The 22202-nt window shown below is 45.8% G+C and overlaps 1 protein-coding gene across 1 annotated transcript; it reads right to left on the bottom strand.

Annotated features, from left to right (window-relative positions):
- Nucleotides 1-2775: 2775 nt before the first annotated feature.
- On the bottom strand, nucleotides 2776-21099 carry GATA3 (GATA binding protein 3). Its single transcript, XM_008571328.1, has 4 exons — nucleotides 20859-21099; nucleotides 17927-18463; nucleotides 12617-12762; nucleotides 2776-4253 (listed from the first exon to the last, which is right to left on the bottom strand). The coding sequence occupies exons 1-4, from the start codon at nucleotides 21097-21099 to the stop codon at nucleotides 3969-3971; spliced, it is 1209 nt and encodes a 402-aa protein (XP_008569550.1). The 3' UTR covers nucleotides 2776-3968.
- Nucleotides 21100-22202: the final 1103 nt, after the last annotated feature.

The following is a 22202-nucleotide window of genomic DNA, read 5'->3' on the forward strand; positions in this document are numbered from 1 at the left end:
GACACATCATGCAAGGCTTTTCAAACACCCTGGTCAAAATTCTGGCCAAGGGGGTGAAGAAGCTTTTCCTCCTAATAAAAGATGTTCTCAAAAAGAAAGAAAAAAATATCCAATAGAATCATGGTATTTTTCCTTTCAAATGGGACCTAGAGATTATCTCTTCTAATTATATAACTAAGGAGCCCACTCCCAGAGAAATCAAACACATGGCCTGAGAGCATTCTGTTAATTAGTGTCAGAGGCAAGAACGAAGCCCAAGTTTCCAGACTCCTAGGGTCATAGTGGCAGTTCATTCAAATGGTCGTGAGTGTCTCTGAATTCCAGGGTTTTCCCTTTTCTGGGCTCTTTGCAAAAGGTGTGGACAAGTCAAATTGGAGGGTGGATTCGCATTGCTTGAGCTAGATGGTATAAGCAAAAATGAAAATGTTTTTCAGAAGTTCACTTCATTTAGAAGTGCTGCAGACAGGTTGGCCTGGTGCTCAGCTGATGTGGATAATGGCTACAATCTTTGTTCTGGGGATAACATTATATGTCATCATTTAACTATTTCCTTTTTACCCTTTTCATCTCCCCTTAGCTTGGAAATTGCAGAGCAGTCAACAATGGCCTGTGTCCAGGAAGGATCCCCAAAATGGCTCTAGAATATGGGGTGGACTTGGGGTTGAGGATATGGACAAGAGAATGGAACAAAAGAGGAAATGACGTAATAAAGTCTTTACATCTTTGAAATGCAGATAGAACAGTTTACTATTGTGAGGAAAACATCAGAGGCAGGCTACGGATTGCGTTTGAGTTGGTGATTTTGAATTTTGTGAACAGGTGTTTCACTAACCTCAAGTCAGGTGTGCAATACCTGGAAAGAATTGGCTCCCTCCACAAAGTTTTAGACTTATGAAATACTAAGATGAAATCTTGTGAAGAGGAGTAAGCTTTAAAAACAATTAACCTTAGAAAGATTTAGAAAAGACTTTGACCTCAGAAGGCAGTCTTGGGTTATCCCCAGTTCTATCACAACTTGTCTGCTTGGGGACCAGCCCAGAGGCCCAGTCTGGGACCTCGCCACAGTTCATGTAGTTCATTTTGAAGGGGAAAGACAAAGTAAATGTCACAAAGTAAGAATGACATCACTGCAGTCTTGGTTTCTCTATTTCCTGGTCTGCTTTTTTTAAAAATGGAAAAAAAAAAAAAAAAGTGGTTTTAAGTGAACTCCAACCTAGACATTCAATAGATATTTGTTGAATAAATGAAAGAACTTAAATTTAAATGTTTACTTTGTGAACTTCTACTGTTAGATGTATGAGTTCATAAATAGCAAACCTGTTCAATCACTGAGTATTTTTTTTCCTATTACGTTGGCTTTTGAAGTGTTTTAAAGAAATCATCCAAATCCACATATATTGCCCCCCCTCCAAAAAACCACATGTATTTCTCAGATATTCTCCTATGGAGGAGCTAATACAACTATTTCGAAAGTGAGGCAAAACAGATTGGAAGTTAATTAGGGGTACAACTTACTTAAAAATATTGCAGCAATATTTTAGATCTACAATCTTGTCTTAGTTTTCTAGATTAAACCCTCTCTAGTACTGCTCTTCTACTGTATCTTACATTTTTAAAAAGGAAAAAGAACAAAACCATTGAAACCATGAAAACATAAGATGACATTCTAAAGAAGAAACTGAATCATCATTATCATATACATATATATATATTTAAAGTTTTGCATCATCTTCTAGAAACATCTTAGAAGGTCCAATCAATGTACAGGATGATGAAATGACATTTCTCTGAAGAAGCAACAGGATGAAATATATGGAATTATAGCTATCGCACCTAAAACGAAATGTGGCTGAGGTACTGAGTTTGAGATTTTTCTACGTGTCCCCCCTCCCTGCCCCAAGAATGTCAAGAATTTGAACTCCTTGTTCTTAAGGTGAAAGGGCATTAACTCGAGTCTGTTCATGAAGAAAAGAGGTGGCAAATCCTGAGACACTGGAGCTATACACTAAAATCTCCCAAGTTTAATACAGCCATAGGTGCCTATTTCCTTTGGTGCTTCTAAAGTAATTGGAAAGAACATTTGAATGGTAGGTCATTAATTAGGAGCCAGTGAGATCTCCATTTGCATCTCAGTAATTCTCTACTCCTTTATTTCAACATTTAGCTTTAGGTTTAAAATATTTGCTAAGAAAGCAGAGAGGCGATTAACAGAGATTTTTAAATGTGTGCCATAGTTACACATTCTGTCAACAGCATATAAGGAAACTATACAGCATAAGTTACAAAATGGTTATTTCGTGTTTCGCAAACATTCCAATAAACCCTTCACTGTGGTGTAATTCAATTCGACAGTAGAAAAGCAAAACTGAAACGAAACTCAAGAGCAGCCTAGCTGGTTACATCTCGAAGAGAACCTCGGGGAATCGGTCAGCTACAGTTTTCCCCTGTGAATCTCAGGGAGGAAATCTTCCCTCTTTTCCTTCGAGAAGATTGTCTACTCAAGGTACACAAGGAAAGCAGGAAGAGACCCTGCAGCTCACTAGAGGACCCCAGAAGTTACTCCAGACCCAGGATAAATTCTTCCAGGCTGCATATAGAACTCCAAATATCCCCAGCTTCCCAAAGCAATAGAGGGTGCTATCTGGGGTTAGCACTGTCTGCTAGTGAATAACTTAACATGTCTGGGTTTTGATTGTAAACTCCTTGTTCTTAAATTAGCTAGAGCTATCACATTCTAGAAGTGCTTGGCCACCACTTTGATACGATGTGATTTTGTTGTTTTAAAATATTTCAACTTTATTTCATGAGTTGTATAGTATTATTCCAACAGACTGTATTAAAGGCAGTGATCACTAACACAGAGCAGGACAGGAATAACGGGCAGCCAGGCTGCTCCCAGGCCGAGACCTGTCCGGCCAGGGTCGCCGACATGCAGGTCAGTAGCTCATATGCTGCTACCCTCAGAGCACAGGCTGCGGGAGAAGTAAGAAGACAGATGCCGCTGTACCCTTAGAAGCTATTTAATAAATATCATCCAAAAACAAAATGTGAAATAAACCCTCCAGAGCACAACCACCTTAGGCCAACTGAATATAATCTAGTTTATTCAACCAAAAATTGAGAGAGAAGGAAAATATTAAAACAAAACAAAACAAAAAAGCAGTTCTTAACACTAGCAGTAAATAAATTTGTACAACAATTCAGTCTGTATAATATGATGAAATAAATCTACATCTTTTCTTATTTTGGTGCTTTGAATTATACATACAAACAACAATTACAGAGGCTTGTTCACAAAGCATGTGGGCCCAGGAAAAGGCTCTCAGAAACCCTCCACGGCAATCTTGAGTGTCAGCACTGACTGCCCGAAACTAATATTTCCTTTGCAAAGACCCACAGCTTTGAACGAATGATTTGCCTATGACTTTTTTTTCTTTTTTCTTTTTTTTTCTTTTTTTTTTTCTTTTTTTCTTTTAACTTTTAATGCATCAAACAACTGTGGCCAGTGAAAGGAAACAAAACTGGCAATTCATCCATTTGGATATCAGACCTATTTTCTTCTTAATCTCCACACTTTATTTCCCTCATTTTCCTTAAAACTCTTGGCGTCCTTCATGCCTTTCTTATAGCTACCCAGATGCAATGAAGTCCCTTCCTCAAATGTACAATATTTCTTACAATATAAGTTATATGCAATGTTCAGCATTTTTTTTTTCACAGCACTAGAGACCCTGTTAAATAGGGAATATGAGTCTGAATGGCTTATTCACAAATGGGATCCAGAGTCAGTGGTTGGAACACAGACACCACAGTGAGCTCCTCTGCAAAAGTGGCAAACACCATTTTGCTTTCTGCCTTCAAAAACATATATCCATTGCTTTAGGCTTCATGATACTGCTCCTGCAAAAACGCAAGTAGAGGGGTTGGCGGGACTCACGCACAGAGCCCTGTACCCATCGGGTGAGGTTCTAACCCATGGCAGTGACCATGCTGGAAGGATGGTGAGGTCCAAAGGAGAGGCTGGACGGTGGGTGCATCGGCGTGGGTGTGGTCAGCATGTGGCTGGAGTGGCTGAAGGGGGAGATGTGGCTCAGGGAGGTCATGTGTCTGGACAGGGCGGCCGGGTTGAACGAGCTGCTCTTGGGGAAGTCCTCCAGCGCCTCGTGCACCTTCTTGCATTTTTTGGATTTGCTAGACATTTTTCGGTTTCTGGTCTGGATGCCTTCCTTCTTCATAGTCAGGGGTCTGTTAATCTAAACAAAGATCAATTTTTTTTTTTTTTTACTTTTTTGCCGCCTCTGAAATGGCACAGGCTGTCACACACTGCCGCGGGCCCCAGGTCAGGGATCTGTTTCAGTTTCAGTCCACCCCTCCTTCCTCCCACCTTCTCCTGCCCCCTCCTTCCCAGGGACCCCGAGTACCGCCCACAAGGCCTGAGGGGCTGGGGGTCAGACTGGCAGCTTCTATCACTTTCAGAGACCAAGAGACCACAGGTGAGATGCCCCAAGCAGAACTTATTAATTAAGCTCATTTGTATCAATAATTTTTACTCAGGGAAATTTGCATTCTCAGTATGATTGTTTTCCTCTGGTAACTAAAATAGAAAAACCCGTCTTATTTCTTTAGATTTTCCTTAGAATATTTCTCAAGAGCACAGGCTACTGAGGAATATTCAAGAAGGAAATACCATTTTGTCTACTTTTTCTCAGTATGATTGTTTTCCTCTGGTAACTAAAATAGAAAAACCCGTCTTATTTCTTTAGATTTTCCTTAGACTATTTCTCAAGAGCACAGGCTACTGAGGAATATTCAAGAAGGAAATACCATTTTGTCTACTTGTCTGAAAAATCTGTTTGGGGACTGTAAAAACACTGCCAAGGTAATCAGTCTTCAGGTGCTTAAGTCTGTCTGCCTTGGAGAAACTGCGGTTATCTGCTCTGCTAAGTAATTTTTGGTTGCCTGTCCTCCGCCCGCCTTCTTAACAACGACAGGTGCTGTAAAATCTTCCCCTGGAATGTGTATGTTCAAGGGTCATATTTTAATAAAACATACCTTTCCAAATGGTAATCCCTCACCTGTACCATTCCAACAGTAACTACAATGATTGCAAGTTGCTACTTCTACCTAGTTCCAACTCTCTGCTTCTAACTAAACAAACAGCTAAATGACCAATTAACAAGAATTTAATAACCACTTTCGGGGAGCAAGCACACACTCATCCTAAAAGTTAAAGACCAAGAATGAGCTAGGTAAAGAGACAGTGGCAAAGTCCTGCTCTAAAGATCACTAGACTTCAGTTTCTGACACAGCCCACAATCTCTTTCTTCTTGATAAACCTCATTTGTCTCTTTTTAAATACGTTTGCTTTGGGGGCCCCGAATCAAGAAAGGGGACTTTACAAAGCAAACAGAGGCTACTGCCCACACAGACTCAGACTTAGATCTACCTGAACATTAGACACCTGCCACGATTAGCAAACTGCACGTCTGGCCATGGTCCCAGGGAAACGTGGCAAAGAGACTCAAGGAATGCATGTCAGAGTCCCTGTCCCTTCTGACTTCCTGGGGGAAACAGCCCTTTCCATCTGGGTTCTCAAAGGTAGAGAAAGATGTACCCCTGGCTCCAGGAGGGGAGCTCCCCAAATTAGAAAATGACTGTTAAGGAAGAGAGAATCCAAATGGCCAAGAGAGAGCAAGCTGTGAGAGCAGCAGACACACAGCTTCCTAGAGCCAAGATGGCAGGGGTCACCTGAAAAGAGGGACACAGCCCCACATCGGAGCTGAGAAGGCAACGCGAACCAAGAAAGGTCACTGCCAGAAGAATGTCTCAGGGTTCCTTCTTAAAGTCAGTATCAAGACAAAGAGGCAGCTGTAGACATGACAGGAATGTACTCCCACATCAAATCTTCCCCAAGATAATGTCCAGATACACAGCTCTTCACGCAGATATCTAGATATCCATAGCCAGATATCTAAATATAATATCTAGTTACACAGATAGCCACACAACCCCAGATAACTAGTCACAACACCACCCAGATCCGCTGATACTGAGATAGGCAGTTATCTAAACACCCAGATAAGAAGAAACTTAGGGCACACACGTATAGATATCTAGATGGGCAGAACAAAACAAAACACAACATAACGAAAATGTTCATAGATTATTATCTCATATTGTTAAATACACATAAATCGCCCCCTCATACAAATTCCTACTAAACCAGAGAAGAGAGAAAAACCACTCTTGGAGATGAAGCAGTTTCTCTCTCCCAGTCCCTGCAGCCCACCCACGAAGACAGAGCTAATTGAGAATAGGATAGGGGGCTGGCTGCTTGGCTCAGTTGGTAAGAGTGTGGTGCTGATAACACCAAGGTCATGGGTTCGGATCCCTATACCAGCCAGCTGCCAAAAAAAAAAGAGTAGAGTAGGAGGGAGCAGTGGAGAAGAGAAGATTCCTTGGCTTCTCTCTGACAAACTCATATTCTTATTCTATGACATCATATTCAAATTCTAATATTATATAATATATATTTTTAGATTGGACACAGTGAGATCATATCTCATCACAGCCAACTGTTTTAAAAAATGTACAGCCAGTTAATTTTCCTATATCTCTGTGGAAATAGGAAAGAAAGATACACACACACACAATTCATCACAATTTTGTTGTATTCTTTTTTTTTTTTTTTGTCTTTTTTGTGACCGGTAAGGGGATCGCAACCGACCGGCCATCTCTATATAGGATCCGAACCCGCGGCGGGAGTGCTGCTGCGCACCCAAGCGCCGCACTCTCCCGAGTGCGCCACGGGGCCGGCCCCATATTCTTTTATTTTGATCTTTAATTACCTCCAACATTCGAGGTGACTGCATCTTGCATATATGGTAATAGCAGGTTGAGTGAATATCTTTGTTTTAATTAATAACTTTACGTTTCAGAGCAGTATTAGGTTCACAGCAAAATTGAGAGAAAGATACAGAAATTTGTCAAACATGCCACATCCTGCCCATGCAGAGCCGCATTATTAATATAGCACACTGATGAACCTACACTGACACATCATTATCACCAGAATCCATATTTGTTTGCATTAGGGCTCACTCTTGGTGTCGTACAGTCTATGGGTATTGACAAATGTGTGGTGACATGTGCTGCCATTGTCATATCATATAGAGAATACTTTCACTGGCCTATGTATTCTCTGTGCTCTGTCTATTCCTACCTCCCTCCCCCAAACCCCTGGCAACCATGGATCTTTCTACTGTTTCCATAGTTTTGCTTTTTCCAGAATAGTCATATAATTGGAATAACACTTTGGATGTCTTTTTTGAGTGCTGTGAGAAAGTAAAGTTCCAATGTAATTTCTATAGACATTGGCCATGTAATGGGGTGGGCTGAGAAAAATGACATCATGTAGCAGTACACAGCACTACCTGGACCATCCCACTAGATGAGTTGGTGCAGGTAGTCTCTCTAGCACTGAAAGGGGACAATCTCAAGAGGCTGCAGTTGATAAAACTGAAATCACCAAGACTTTCACACTTACATTGCAATTGGAAGTAAGACCAGAGAGTGACTACTATACATGAATCAATACGTTGTTCCAGATGTTTTTCTTTAGAGGGTAGAGAAAATGGCTAGAACTAAGTGAGCTTACCAGCATCTTCCTCAGAAGAGGAATAGCAAGAAGTACATTGATATCTATTAAGCCCTTTTCTAGTGGCACTTGGAAGATCTTTGCAAGGGTCCTTGTCCCTGGTTTGTTTCCTGTACTTTGCCATGCTGCTAAGTACATTGCCCATAGACCTAGCTTCCTTGATACGGTGTTTCATCCTAAACCCATGCATCGTAAACAATTTGCACTGAAGAGCTGGAGAAGCTGTGTTGTGTCACAACAAAGTAAGTATACCTCTTAGACCTTCCCTTCGTGCTTCCCTTAGTCTGGAAAAATCATGCTACTCAAGTTTGAGAATGTTAGGTTATGATACTGATTCCACTATGAATACCATTTCCTGTTGTTTTATAGGGTTTGGTTAGGATTGTGGTCATTGTACATGACAGATCACTTGTAGGTATCAAGATTTGATAAATTTGATTCTTTTTCCTTGCATTTGATAAACAAAAGGAGTGGAAGTAAGAGCTTTAATTCATTAATTGCCTACCAGTAATATAATTAATATTTATTCTATTGTAGTCTTGTGGTATGGTTTCAAAGAAACACTTTCTAACAAAGTGTCAGTCCTATACGTTTAATATTCTATGTTTTTCTGTTGTTGATTTAAAATGTATTTTACTTTTTTCTTTAATAGGGAATGAGAGTCATGAAAATGACCCTTTAAAAAGGTAAGATTTTACAGATATTTCCACATGAAAGTAATAAAGATCCCCAAAAGCTGCCTACAGAAGAAAAATGTAGCCAATCCACTGGATAGGAGAGTATCGGACTGTACTAACGTGTGCAGAATTTAAGCTGTGGCTTTCTGGGACAGGATTCGGGAGGATCAGAAAGCCGGCGCCACCTTCCTGAGAATATTATCCTCCTGCCCCAGTCCCACGAAGTACACCAGAGGGTTTGTTTTTATGGGTAGCAATTTTGAATTAGCCACACTAATTTTGGTACCGGGCTTTCAATCAACTTATTTACTAGGCCCAGGCACACGAGCAGTCTTTTTCAAGCCCAACTCCCAAGAATATCAATCCCGAAATAGAATATCAATCTTCAGTACAGTATCAATCCCCAAATAGAATATCCTCAATAGACTATCAATCCTCAATATACTACCAATCCTCAAACAGCCCATCAGGATATGCTAAGAGCAAAGGCAGAGCAAGCCGAAGCATCAGGACACTTCATAGATCCCAAATAAAGAAATGCAAGAGAACAGAGAGCTAACAGAGCAGTAAACACGGTCCCTGAGAGGAACTCTGTGCATGTGTATGGCACACACTCCTGGCTGGCATTACTAGGAAGAGGACATCCTAAGCCCATGAGACCCTGTCGATGTGCAGCAGCTCTAAATTTACACAGCCCATACCTTCAGACTTGGACACTTGCCACTCACAGGACAGCCACCCTCACTCCCTTTAGGTGGCTGTCAGTTAATGGAACAAATTCGAAAGAACAGGAATGTTGCTATCTCACAGGAACCCCTGGGCTCCCATCCCTGCCCTTGTCGCATTTCATTTTCGTGAAATTAGGTATTTCCTATTTGCTGACCACCGAGTAGAACACACAGGTCAAATGTCAGCCTCAGCTTGAATTTTAATTCCCCAGTTGTGTCACTGCCTTCATTTCCTTTAAAAGGGAGATTTTTATTTTACTGTTTGCAGCACTTGATTTTATCAGATGACTGTGCTCAATGTCCATATTTTTCTAAAAAATTAAACTCAAAAACTGTTGAAAGAAAATGGAGTTGGGTCACTTCTAACATACCCCTCTCTCTCCTCACTTCCCATCAGACAAAGAAAATTTTAACTGCAAAATTATTCCCACTCTTGGACTCAAAAATATTACCAAAGAAAAGTCAAGAGAAGGAGAAAGAATTCGGCTAGTCTTTATCTGTGATCCAGAAAATTCTGGTATGGTTATAAGAACCTGGAACAAAAACTACAGCGATCCTGGTGCATTTTTCTATCAATATGTTATCATGCAAAAAGTTGGGCCCAATACTTGAAGCTACCAGAAATAGAAAACCCAGTGGCAATTTTGAATTAACCAGACTGACTCCTTTCCTTCCAAAGCCACTAAATTGTTCCACAGATATGTTCCTATGGGCTCTAAATAGCAGAACTATAACTTTTTTTTTTTAAGTAATTCTTTTCTGTGTTCTAAGGAACTAGAAATTAAAAACAGCCCTGATCTGTCATAATAAAGAAGGTTCTACTTTTTTTGCTGTTCATTTTGAAAATAATCCACCACAGTCAAGAGTGCTAATTCTAATGCCACACGACTATGCCCACCTGTCATTATGAAACGTGATAATTTAATACTTAAATAACTGTTTCACTTTTGTACTCTTGGGAAGAAAGTGCTACATAAAGCTGGTGCTTAATGATTTTGACAATTATGTTATATGTGATTATTCATCTTCCTATAGTTTTTTTTTTTTTTTTTTTCTTTAAAAGAGATATTCAGATATAGTGGACTAATACCTACTCAGGCACAAGATTTCCCATCTCAACAATTTTGAACGTTTAGCACAAGTACATAATACCAACTGGTAAAATCAGTGCTCCAAAGGACGAGGTTCAGTGTAACCCTTTGCAGTATATGGATGGTAACATAAGTACAAGCAAGCTCAGAGTATGTCTCCGGTCCTACTGACTTTATGTGAACTTACATACAGTCAGTTTCTAAAAGCCACACTGTTCGGTTCCCTAGCAGGAGGCAGAGTATATCAATAATGCAAGCTGCTCAGTGTTTTGCTAGTTGTGACATATGAAAATCCTGGCAATACCAGGAAAAAAAAAATCTACAGATCTTCCCTTCAGTCATCTCTCCTGTTTCCTGCATGAGTTTATTCAGTGTTAGATATGCATCTCCTGGAAGAGCTAGCTCCATGATGGGTCTTCAGTGAATCTGCAAATGTGGAAAACAAAAAGAGCAAACTGGAAAGACGGAGCGAGGGTGAAGGGACAGGAAATGTAGGAAAGAAGAAAATGAAAGGTTCTATCTAGGTGTTCAGCAGTCAGATATATCTAAGGACTTAAACACAAATTCTAAATGTGTTCTGAGTGTCTCCCTGTAGTGTATGAATTCCATGGAACTAAAATATCAAATCACCCAGGGCAGATGATTAAGAAAGAAAAAGACAGCTTAAAATGTGACAGCCAATGAACTCTAGAATTAAAAGCAATTATTACTCAGAGGTCTGGAGATTTCCTATGAAAGGTGAGGGAATACAAAATTATATAAAATGGAAGTAGAAACCTCCTCTGCAATCTGTACAAACAGAAGAAACCCCAAGAAAGTGTCAAATGAACTCCTGCTCATCCATCATCCATAGTTTACAATTTTCAGCCCTCTCTTTTTCCTTCTTTATCTTTACCTTAAAAAAAAACAACAACAACTCTAATGGTACCATGACTTATTTTAACAAGAAGTTTTTTGCTGGTTTTATTTTTTTGTTGTTGTTGTTTTTTTTAACTAAGGCCAGGTTCTGAGTGATTCAGAACATTCTTTTGTGGTGTGATCATATTCATTCTGGGCTAACACCTCCAGCCATTTTTCTTTTCTTTTTTTTTTCAAGCACTTCTTGTTCTGATACGTTCAAACATCTTGATGTTTAGGTTGGGGAAGCTGAGTTGTTGTTTATGAGTTATCTCCTGTGCTCAGATATCCGGCAGCTATTTCCTAGGAAGTTAGCTTTGCACATGAGAGAAAGGAAAAAAAAAAACACCACGCTGCATGAGGAGAAATGGGGGGAGGTTGAGAAAGCTGGAGAAGAGGGCAAAGATCAGAAAGAAGAAAGCCTAGAGATCTAGAATTGCCAAAAATTAAAGTCACGTGGGACTTCCATCCCTAGAAAGTCCTTCCTTGTTCTAAATAGGATGTGAAAGGTGATGAGCTGCACTACGATCTGATGGGGAAGACAAATCTTTAAAAAGAATACAGAGGTGTTTTTTCCTGCCCCCTTAGGATTTGGTGGATGCTACTTCATCCATTACTCTGCATGGGGAAATTCCCCTCCTCCCTGTTTGGTGGATGTCAGCACCACAAAAAGCATTTTGATCTCTCGACTGTGGTTAGAGTTGGCATTTGCCAAGCTTGCTTTTATTTGTCTCTGACATACGTTTACCATTCAGTCTGGCCTCAGGTTCCAAAGACAAGCTTACAGATGAACCTCTCCTGCTAGGTTTCTTTTTAAATGCTTGACAGTACCAGGTGTTCTCAAGAAGTCCTAATGATCAAGAAGTTTAGAAAAGGGAAAAAAGGAGGGGGTGGTGGGGAGACTATCACCCCACTGATAGCAGTTCAAAGAGAAAATAAGACCAAATGCTGCAGGAGACTGAGGCAAGACAGGACCCACAAAACTTTTCCCACTGGAATCACCTGTGGGAAATCCTCAATTCTAAGACCAGAAAGAAGAAAACATGTGTTAGATTCAATGGCTGCTGCTCCTGAAATTCAGTTAATTGGCCCATCCATCTTAAAGCATGAGCACGAGAGATTCATCTACGACACTGAGTCTGCAATCCCCTCCGCAAAACCTACCTTCAGCTCCCTCAGGAACATGTTCTGGATGGTTCCTGGAGCATTCCATCCTTGAACTAAATTTCTCTGGGAAGCAGCGATTATCAAGGCATTTTAAATCATGGGTCCTGGCACTGTTAGCACCATTATGCTATTAGGGAATACATTTCAGATTTGACCACCAAGAGGGCAGCATTCTTAAAAGTTGGAGAAGTGACTTAAGAAACATGGAGAGGGGGGAAAAAAAAGCCTCTTTACATATCTAATTAGAAAAAAGATTAAAAAAAAGAAACTGTCCCAAGCGAGCTGACATGGTTTTGAGCTGTCCTGCCAATTTCCTGCAGAAAGCTGTCCTTCCTGAAGAGAGGAAATGAAAAACGCCAAACGGTGAGCGTGGGGCCAGTCCTGCCCAAGGGGACTTACCAGCCTTCGCTTGGGCTTAATCAAGGGCCGGTTCTGTCCGTTCATTTTGTGGTAGAGCCCGCAGGCATTGCAAAGGTAGTGGCCGGTGCCATCTCGCCGCCAGAGTGGGGTCGAGGTCGCCCCGCAGTTCACACACTCCCTGCCTTCTGGAAACAAAGTCACAGATGAGTCACTTATGGAAGGAAAACACACAGAAAAGCAGACAGCATTTGGAAAAGTAAAACTGAAAAGTTTTTTCTTTCTTCCTCCCCTTTCAGGGAACATTTCTGCCCCCACCTCCTCCTAAGGTGCTACAAAGTTGACAAGTGTCACTGTCCTGTGTGGCACAACCATCCCCCATACACACACACATCGCGGCCAAGGCAGTGGCGGGTGAATAAAGAGCGACAGAAGCTTGTCCCTGGCCTGCCCGGCTTGATGGGGAAGATCAGGCAGAACCAGGCAGGAAGGCAGATTTCAACCTGAAATACTTCCCTGAGAAAATTCTGAGCCCTGGATAGTAGCAAAAGCAAAACATTCCATTCATTTCCCTCAAAGGGAAGAAAGGAAAACAAAGGTGACCCATTATAACATCACTAGGTCTGTCTATACAGATTGATTAAATAATGAAGATCAGGATGGGGGAAAGGAAAGATTAATCCATGGCTAGACAGAGAAACAGATAATAAATAGATGTATAGATTGATCAATCGGCTGATTGATTTGAGTAGCTAGTGCTTTAGATTTTACTTCCAATAAAACTGTACAGGTCCCTGGCTGGAAATTAGCAGATTAAGACCCAGCAGGATCCACTTATTCCACTCACCATGTTTTTTTCTCTCTAGAAAACGCCAAGGATTTCCATAGCTTTCCAGCCACTGTTACAGGGACAGAAGTTAAACTATGACCCCAGCCTGACCGGCCAGGGGCTGCTGGAGAGAAACGCAGTGCAAACTTTAGGCAGGGAGGTGTTGGGGGAGACAGCATGAAGAATGGGTCAAGATCAGGAGAAGAGGCAGGTTAACCAAGGGGGAGGAGAGGTCTTGGTCAGCTCATGAACTGAGGCCTGCCTACAGTTTCTCTTTTTCCAAAAACACAAACAAACAAAATAAACAAAAAACCGGCCCAGCCGGGTTTGTTTGAGTCGTGTGAGGCATTCACTCCAGGGACTACGGCAGGAGAGTGACCCAGGCCCACCCCCAGAACGTTCCTTGGAAGAATCCCTTAAATTACCATTTTAGGACATGGAGGAATTTGTGAACTGATTTCAGCCTCTGCAGGAGAAGGGAGAGGAGGATGCTTTCTAAGAGAATCTCCTCCTCCACTTTTGGGGGACAGAAGGATGGCCCCAGCAGTGCATAGATCCAGGAGGGAACTGGCATCCCCCACCCACCTCCCTGCAGGAGGGAACGGCTCAGCTCAAGTCAGTCCCCCAGAGAGGGGAGGCCCAGGGGCTGGGACACTGCTGTGTGGCAGACGGGGAAGAAGAACCCTAAAGATTGTTTTGCTTTAGGGGAGATTTATCAATTAACACCAACCTATCATGAAGATGGGAAGGGGGTGGAGAAGAGAACCCAAAGTTTTCTTGGGAATTTTGACTCCCCTGAAAGGAAGAGAATTCTGCCTTGGCAGCCCTGGGACCTATGGGGCCTTTGGAAACCCCCCAAACCAAGTATGAGGGAACTAGGGGGGTTCACACCTGAGGGCCTGTAGTCTTCTCCAGGGACAAGTTCTGTGGGAAAGTTAGGACTTCTGCAAGTGAAAAATGGTTCCCTTTTCCATTAGAGTCAGGGATGGTGCTGAGTAGTTTCTACTTTGCTTCTTCCAAAAAATTTTTTGAGGAGTTAGGAACATTTTATTTTTTTCTCCAGATTCTAAAAGGGTTCATATCCTGGGGTCTACAGAGAGCCTTCTCTGGGTCCAAGAACCCCTGCAAGTATACATAGAAACTGAATCATACCCAGACACCTTTCATTTAGGGTCAAAAGCGTGGGGCATGTGGCAGACTGGATGGGGGAGGTGTGAAGCAGGAGCTCAAGGCGAGTGGGCGAGGAGGTGCTGGCAGCCCGAGCCAGGAGGCCGCAGGCCTGGCCTTTCCTGTCCAAGTGGGCACCAGGTCAGCCCTTTCTGGGGACAGCAGCACCAGGCCTGTCCGGGCTGGGGCTCTGGGTGGAGTAGCTGCTGTGGGGAGGGGTGGGTGGCTGGCTTGCTCCTAGGCACCCTGGTGCAGGGGGATCTCCCAACCTGACACGATCAGTCTGATTTCCTTTAGTTTGTCAGGCAGTAGGGAGGATGACAGCTTCCTTTTCAGAGGGACCTTGAAAGCTAGACTGGTTCCCTTTCTGGCGATGCTCTGCACACTAGAGCAATTTTCTGTCTTGATTCACTCTGCAAGTTTATGATTGCCTTGTGTGGCCTTTTCTCTTGCTTTTCACATGGTTGCCTCTGGTCTGTGACTCCAGCAGACAGCCGGTTATCCTAAAGCAGACCCTGACTCTCTCCTGCTTTCTTTCTTTCCCTCTCCTCGCCCCTGCCTGTTGTGAGCTGCTCAGGCAAACACCTCTCTCTTAGGTGACAAGAACCACAGAGCTGCGAGGCCTCTTGACTTTCAACAACCATTTGCAAACGCCCTTGCACCTGGGACTGAAACCCTGACTCTGGTCTGTGCGAAGGGGGTAGGGAGAGAGACAGGAGATGGCTCAAAGGAAAGTAGAGGGAGATGCCCACAGTCAAAAGGGGGCCAGGAGAACTAAGAAATGGCCCTTTGTAAAAAGGCTTTGTCTTTTGTTTACAAAGATATAGCCCAGCACTGGGCGTTAAGAAAGCAGTGGGTGCCCTAACCACAGCGTCAACCGTTGCTCCAAAATGCAGCGACAACCCCGACAACCCTCTCTTCTCTGTCTCCTCCTTCAGCAAATGTATTTGCAAAGAAGAGGTTTATTAAAAAGAAAGCAAGCTAGCAACCACTAAAACCAAGAGAATCCCCTCCTCGAGAATTCCCACCACTGCCACCCTCTGCACACAGAGGGCTTCTTGAAACTTCCCTTCCACACTCCCAAAAGTCCCGGCTCCCTCGCTGACCAGGTGTGCTGTTCTTGGTTTTCATGACTGTGAGAAAGGGATGAGGAGGAGGAAGTGCAGAGCCAAATTTCAATGGGCTCCCCTCCACCTCATCAAAAAAAATAGAATAGGTGGATAGGTACCCCTAGCTCCCGCTTAGAGAAACCATCACTCTTTTTTTCCTCTCCGTCAAAAAAAATAGGTGGATAGGTACCCCTAGCTCCCGCTTAGAGAAACCATCACTCTTTTTTTCCTCTCCATGTTCAGAGAGTTCAGGAGAGAAAAGAGAAAAAGGAAGAAATTAAAGTGAAGGCAGAAAGTGTGCACAACAGAGGAGAAGAAATCAAACGTGGAAATGAGGGCAAAGAAACCAGAGTCTTTTGGAAAAGTCACTCTATCCCCTCCCCCCACACAAACCACCACAGCGGCCTCAGTTACCACGATCTTTCCCCTACCTCTACCAGAAAAAAAGAACTTTTAAAAAAAAATCCCATTACAACCTCAAATGCACAGGTTTGCTCTCTTTACAGTCAGCCTTGCAGCCTGTTTTCCTGCGTCCGGCTGGACCCCCACCTCTCCCCACTGTCGAGCCCAGCCCTGACCAGGGCACCGGGCCACTTTCCTCCTCGCTCTCCCCGCCTCTAGCTTTCTTTCTGACTCCACCAGCCGGCCCACCTCTCTCTCCCTCCTGCCTACGTTCATGCACTGAACATGCAGGTCTGAGTTTTTCTGTCAGCCTAACCGCATCCGGACTCTATTAAAGTTCCTGGCTCGGGATAAACAGTGCAACTGTCGCGTGCAGCAGTCTGAAAATAATTGGATTAGCTAAAACATATCAACTAAATAGAGACAGTCCTGCTCAGGCAGTCAGAGTGAATGTCACCCTGGAAAAAAACCCTGAAAACTGATCTCATGGTCACTGGGCTCCTAGAGCCCTCCCTCTGAAGTTTTTCAAACCGGAATTTGGGGACCTCCGTTTTGAGACCACTCATCTCGTCCTTAAAAGACAAGGGATTTCCACTATTGCCTTTTATATAGGATCCGGATGGACAGAAGGCAGAGACCTGACAATTCCAGTGGACCAGAGATGCCTGCCCTGAAATGAACACCCCTAAGGAGACATGACAATTTTCACAAAATCACACCTAAAAAATACAATTAAATTTTATCTCACAAAATCCCTAACTCTGTTTAACTTAATTGCTTCAGAAAGAAACAAAATTGGTGATACATTATTTTCTTTTTAAAGCAGAAGTATTTTACAGGTTTTTTGTTTGTTGTTGTTGTTGCTTTTTTTTTAATACAGGTGACAACACCAATAGAATAAACATGCAGCATGCTGCTAGACGAGGTTTGCTTTTTGGAAAGGGAATACGTGGGGGAAGCTGAGACACACACCTGCAGAGTCTCTCAGCCCTCTCTACCTCCTCTGGCTTCAGATCAATGGAAGAATGTGTCCTGAACCGGCTTCCTGCCCCTGCCGCACTGAGACAGCTCCAGAAGACAGTGCAGATAACTTACTGGGCCGAGCACGACGTTTGATTTTCATTCAGCTCTGCTTCCCCCATGCAGAGCCACCTTCTTCTCCTGGTACTGGTAGTCAGCCCAAGAGCCCCCTTTTCCACGCAAACAGTGTGTGCTGCTTTACCCAGGTTCCCGCACCCCCCCAAACATATGTGTACACTCACACTTTACCTATACATGTCTATAGAAAGGGCTGTCCTCACTGCACGGCCCCCTCTGAGCTGAGAACAGAGGAACAGTAAGACTGACAGAGGCCAAAGGGGTCACAGGAGGGACCTGTGTTTGTTTAGGTTTGAAGAGGTTTCGTTTTAGCATTAAACACTAAAGATTTATTCCCGCGGCCTTCCATTTGGTCTTGGAAACCGACTGAAGGTCAGCAGCAGAGTGCACGAGCCCTGCGACAGGCGGGAGAGGGCACTGCTTTGTTTTCGTTTGTCTTTTTTCCTTCCCCAGCTCATTGGGGGTTTTAAATCAGACCCCACCTCCCCTCTGTTTCCAAAGACAGGAACGAGATAGGAGGACGCACCTCGCTCTTCCCGGGCTGGGCTGGGCTGGGCTGGGCTGGGCTGGGCTGGGCTGGGCTGGGCTGGGCTGGGCTGGAAGGATGAGAAGAGAGCGAATTGCAGAAGGGGCTGGAACACCCCCAGCTCCCCTGGGGGGTGCTCTCTGCTGCTCTTTGCCCTGCCCTGGATTCAGAAGGGAGGTGGGAGGAGGGGGAAGGGCTCCCAGGGGAGAGGTGGCTCCTACCTGTGCTGGATCGCGCCTTGGGCCTCGACTTACACCCGAAGCCGGTGGGGGAGCCCCCTAGCAGGCTGCTGGGGGGGAAGAGTCCGGAGCTGTATTCGGGCACGTAGGGCGGGTAGGTGGTGATGGGGTGGTGGGCCGACGACGAGGCGGCTCCCAAGGTGGTCATGCTGCCGAGGGAGTGTGACGACTCGAGCTTCATGCTGTTGGGCAGCGGCACCTGGTACTTGAGGCACTCCTTCTCGTCCTGGCCGGCCGAGCCGGCTGAGCCCGGGGTGGACAGCGACGGGTCCGGGGAGACGTCCTTCGGCGGGGTGGGCGGGAAGGTGAAGAGGTGCGGGCTGGCGTGGCCCCCCGACAGGGAGGAGGATGAGGCCGGGGGGTAGACCGACAGGGGTCCCGGGGAGCCGTGGTGGATGGACGTCTTGGAGAAGGGGCTGAGGTTCCAGGGCGAGGCGGTGTGGTGGCTGCCCAGGGCTTTGCCACCGTCCAGCCAGGGCAGGGATCCGTGCAGCAGAGGCGGGCGGCATACCTGGCTCCCTGCAGCAGCCCGCCGGCAAGGGCAGGAGAGAGAAAGGCGGTGAGAGCGGCCCTGGGACACACCTGGGGGTCTCCCCTTTGCCCCCCAGCCTCCCTGGCAGCAAAAGCCTAAGCACAGACCCAGACCCAGCTCAGGCCCAGTGTCTCTAACCTGAGTGGTGCCCAGAGTACCTGGCCAGGGTAGGGGGCAGACTCTGTCCACTCCTCTCCCTCACAGGAATGTCCCACCAAATCCAGTGGAATTGAGGGCCTGTGCCTGACCCCCCAGAAATGCTGCAAAGGAGTGGAGAAGGGCCCTTGGCTTGTTTGGACTCTCCAGATACACTGTCTAAATCACATTCCCTGAGGTCCCTCTCCAGAACCTGACTTGATTTATTGGTTTCCTTCAATGGCCTGGAGTCCCCCATCCCAGACTTAATCCCAGGCAGCCTGATAAGAGAGTCGGCTGTGAATGATGAGGCCTGAAGGATCAAGCCAGGCCACACAACAAACAGCTCAACACCAGGAGAACACTCCTGACCCTGGAGAGAGGCCCGGCTTCCAGTGCCGAATGCAGGAAGGAGAGGGCTAGGGAAAGAAGACAGGGCACATTTTAGGGTTAGCTCCAAGAAACCTAATGCAGCGCTTGCAAAGAATCAGCAAGGCTGCTTCCAAAAGGCCTGAAATTTGCAAGGAAATTTTCATTGCTCGGGCTGTTGGAGAAAGTTACCAAGGCTTGACTCTGGGGTGGCAATTTTTTCTGCTTTTCTCACCCTCCCAAATCCTATAGGAGAAGAAAGTAAAATTAGCCCCATCTGCCCTAGAAGCCGTGACTCCACCAATGTGATACGTGAATTTTCACCTGAGCCTCTGAGATACAAAATTCCAGTTTATGTGTATATTTTAAACCAAGGATGATTCAGATGCAGAGTATATTTAGCCTTCACTTAAAATACACAATTTTAAGATAGCCATAACTCACACAAGTCCACACACGCTGAGAGGGGAACCTTCAAACTGCAAGTGCAAAAGCACACATTATTGATCTTTTAATCCAGCACCTGCCCCAGCTTTTGACATTCTATTCAACCATTAAGAACAATACTGAAACTAAAATCTTAAGAGAGAGGAAGGGGAGGAGAGTTGAGGGGGAAAGGAGGGTTCTCTGAACACCAAGGGTTAAGATTCATATTATGCAGGAAGTACTATAGTAAATAATATTATTAAGTCTGCATCTACCGCATTTCCACTTAACTGCTGATCTACACAGAACGTGGGCAAAGAGCGCCCCATCCGCAGAAACGATTGTTTAAAGCCTGGCCACAGCAGGGCAGAGGACGCCTGCTGCCGGAGGGGCTATGTCATCGGCGCCAAAGCGGGCTCCGAGCAGGGGCACCAGGGCAGACCTGGGTCTGGCTGGACGGAGAAAGCCTCACGTTTTCTTCACCCCGATTTTTGCTATTTCTTCTTTAGGAACAGACTTACAGCTGAAAAGCGTTAGAGCTGATTTCCACTAACTACACAAGGCTGAGTTTCTTTTTTACATTTCAGAACTCTCCTAAACTTCTCAAGGTGAAGGAAAATAAAAGGTAACTGGAACCGCTCCTACTTAAGAAAAGAAATCCTGATGTATCCTAAGTCCTACATGGGAGCCCAATAGGACTGCTGTAGGCCGGAGGAGAGAGTAAAGCAAAGTTGCAGAGAATGAGGCAACCGGAAGAAAAGACGCAGGAAATTTCTGTGCAGCCGGGAATCTAGGAAACCCCAGATCTCTCCAACTTAAGACAGTGGTCTTTCCCCCCAAACGCCTTCAAGCACCAGAATTCCATTCCTGAAGCCAGGTAGGAGACCTACCTAAAAATCAAATGCGCTAACTATGGGGAAAGGTCAAAGGCAGGGGTGTGAATAAATACGTCTCTCGGGCCTCTTTGAAAGTGCGCCGGGAGAAACAAGTTGAAGCCCCCTAGAAGGAGCTGCAGGAGAACAGGGAGGGCGAAGCCCTTTACAAGAGACGAGTCCGAGCCGGGCCTGGCTGGCGCCGGCTGCCAAACCCGAGGAACCTCGGCCGCGGAGGCAGAGCCCTGGCGCCGCGCGCCTGGGACTTCCTGGGACCCCGAAACTGCGGCCGCGCGTGGACAGAGGGCTGCAGCTCGGTGCCCGCCAGGTGAGCGCCAGACCCTAGGGACACCAGCCACGGAGAGCATTTGCTTGCTGCGACTCTTGTTAAAAACACACCCTCACGACGACCGAGACGGCTTCCTCGCCCATTTCCGGGCCCCGATTTTTTTGTAAATGAATCAATAACGACACATGGGGGCTTCCACTTAGTGTCTCCACCCCCGGGTCCCTCCCTGCCTCCCCAATCCCGGAGAGCGGGCGCGACTGCCGGGGGTCCCCGCACCCCGGGTGGACTTACCGTGGTGGGTCGGAGGGTACCTCTGCACCGTGGCCCTGACCGAGTTTCCGTAATACGATGGAACGTGGTTGCCTTGACCGTCGATGTTAAAAAGTACATCCACCTCCTCGGGCAGGGGGTACTGCGCCGGCTCCATGTAGGAGTGGCCGAGGCCCGGATGGTGCGTGTCCGGGTGCTGCCCGTTGAGGACCGCGGGGTGGTGGTGGCTCACCCAGCGCGGCTGGTCCGCCGTCACCTCCATGGCCTCGGCTGCGCTGGCGCCCTCTCGCCGGGCCCGGAACCCGCGCGCGGACAGGGAGGGCGGTCGGCCTGGGAGGTCGGGGGGCTCCTGCCGTCGGGGAGCCGGGGGTGGTTCAATGATTTGTTTTCAGTGGGGGAATGGGAAGGCTGGGAAGGAAAGGTGAGCAAATGAAAGGGTTTAAAAAAAAAAACTCTTTGAGGGGTTGTGTAGCAAAGAGAAGAAGGGGGAAAATCCAAAAACTAGGTACGGCAGGATAAAAGGGGACCAAAATTGTAAAAGAGCGGGGCGAAGACGCTGCAGTTTGCAAATGAGGCTCCTCTGCACCAGGGTTCCTCAGAGGCTCTCTCCTCGGGTCACCTGCAAGGGAGAGAAGAGAGAGACCTGCATGAGCCCGTAAGTACCGTAGCACCTGACTTTCTGCGGTGGCACCACCTCCCCTCGACCCGCCCGCCAGGCCCGGCGCACCCGGGACAGGCACACGCGCGCGGGAACGCAGCCGGACAGGAAGCAAGACTCCGGGGACATCCCAGCAGCCCGGCTCGCGGGAGCCCGGGACTGACTGAGCGGTTACAACTTGGAGGACAAGTCCCTCTCTCGGGGACACAGGTCCCAGGACCTTCTTTCCAGCCTCTAGAAAACCTCCAAAAGAGGAAAGTTGAGTTTTTAAAAAAAATTTAAAGTCCTCCGAAGTGAAGGGGGAAAATCAAACCTAAAAAAAAAAAAAGTGACGAGTACCAACCTGAGCAGCGAGGAGCAGAGAGGAGGAGCAGGAGGCGTGTGACCTGCTCGGTCGGATTGCGTGGCTCGCTCTGCCTTGCTCTCTCCGTCTCTCTCTCTTTTCCTCTCTCTCCCTCTCTCAGTATTTTTTTTTTTTTTTTTTTTTTTTTTTAAGGGGAATGCATTCTTTCTGAAAGTATCAAGACGGCGCCAGGCAGCTCAGTGTTCGCAGACAGCTGTGGCGCGACGCAACTTAAGGAGGTTCTAGTGTCATCCGCGCCGAGGGGGGAGGAGCCTGGTGCTGGTGAGGAGGGGAGAGGATCCCCAGCGCAGGGAAACTGCAACCCAAACCGGCTCCAGGACTTCAACACCGCCCCCCCCGGCAC

Source organism: Galeopterus variegatus, unplaced genomic scaffold, assembly GCF_000696425.1.
Source record: "Galeopterus variegatus unplaced genomic scaffold, G_variegatus-3.0.2 Scaffold680, whole genome shotgun sequence".
NCBI lineage: Eukaryota > Metazoa > Chordata > Mammalia > Dermoptera > Cynocephalidae > Galeopterus > Galeopterus variegatus.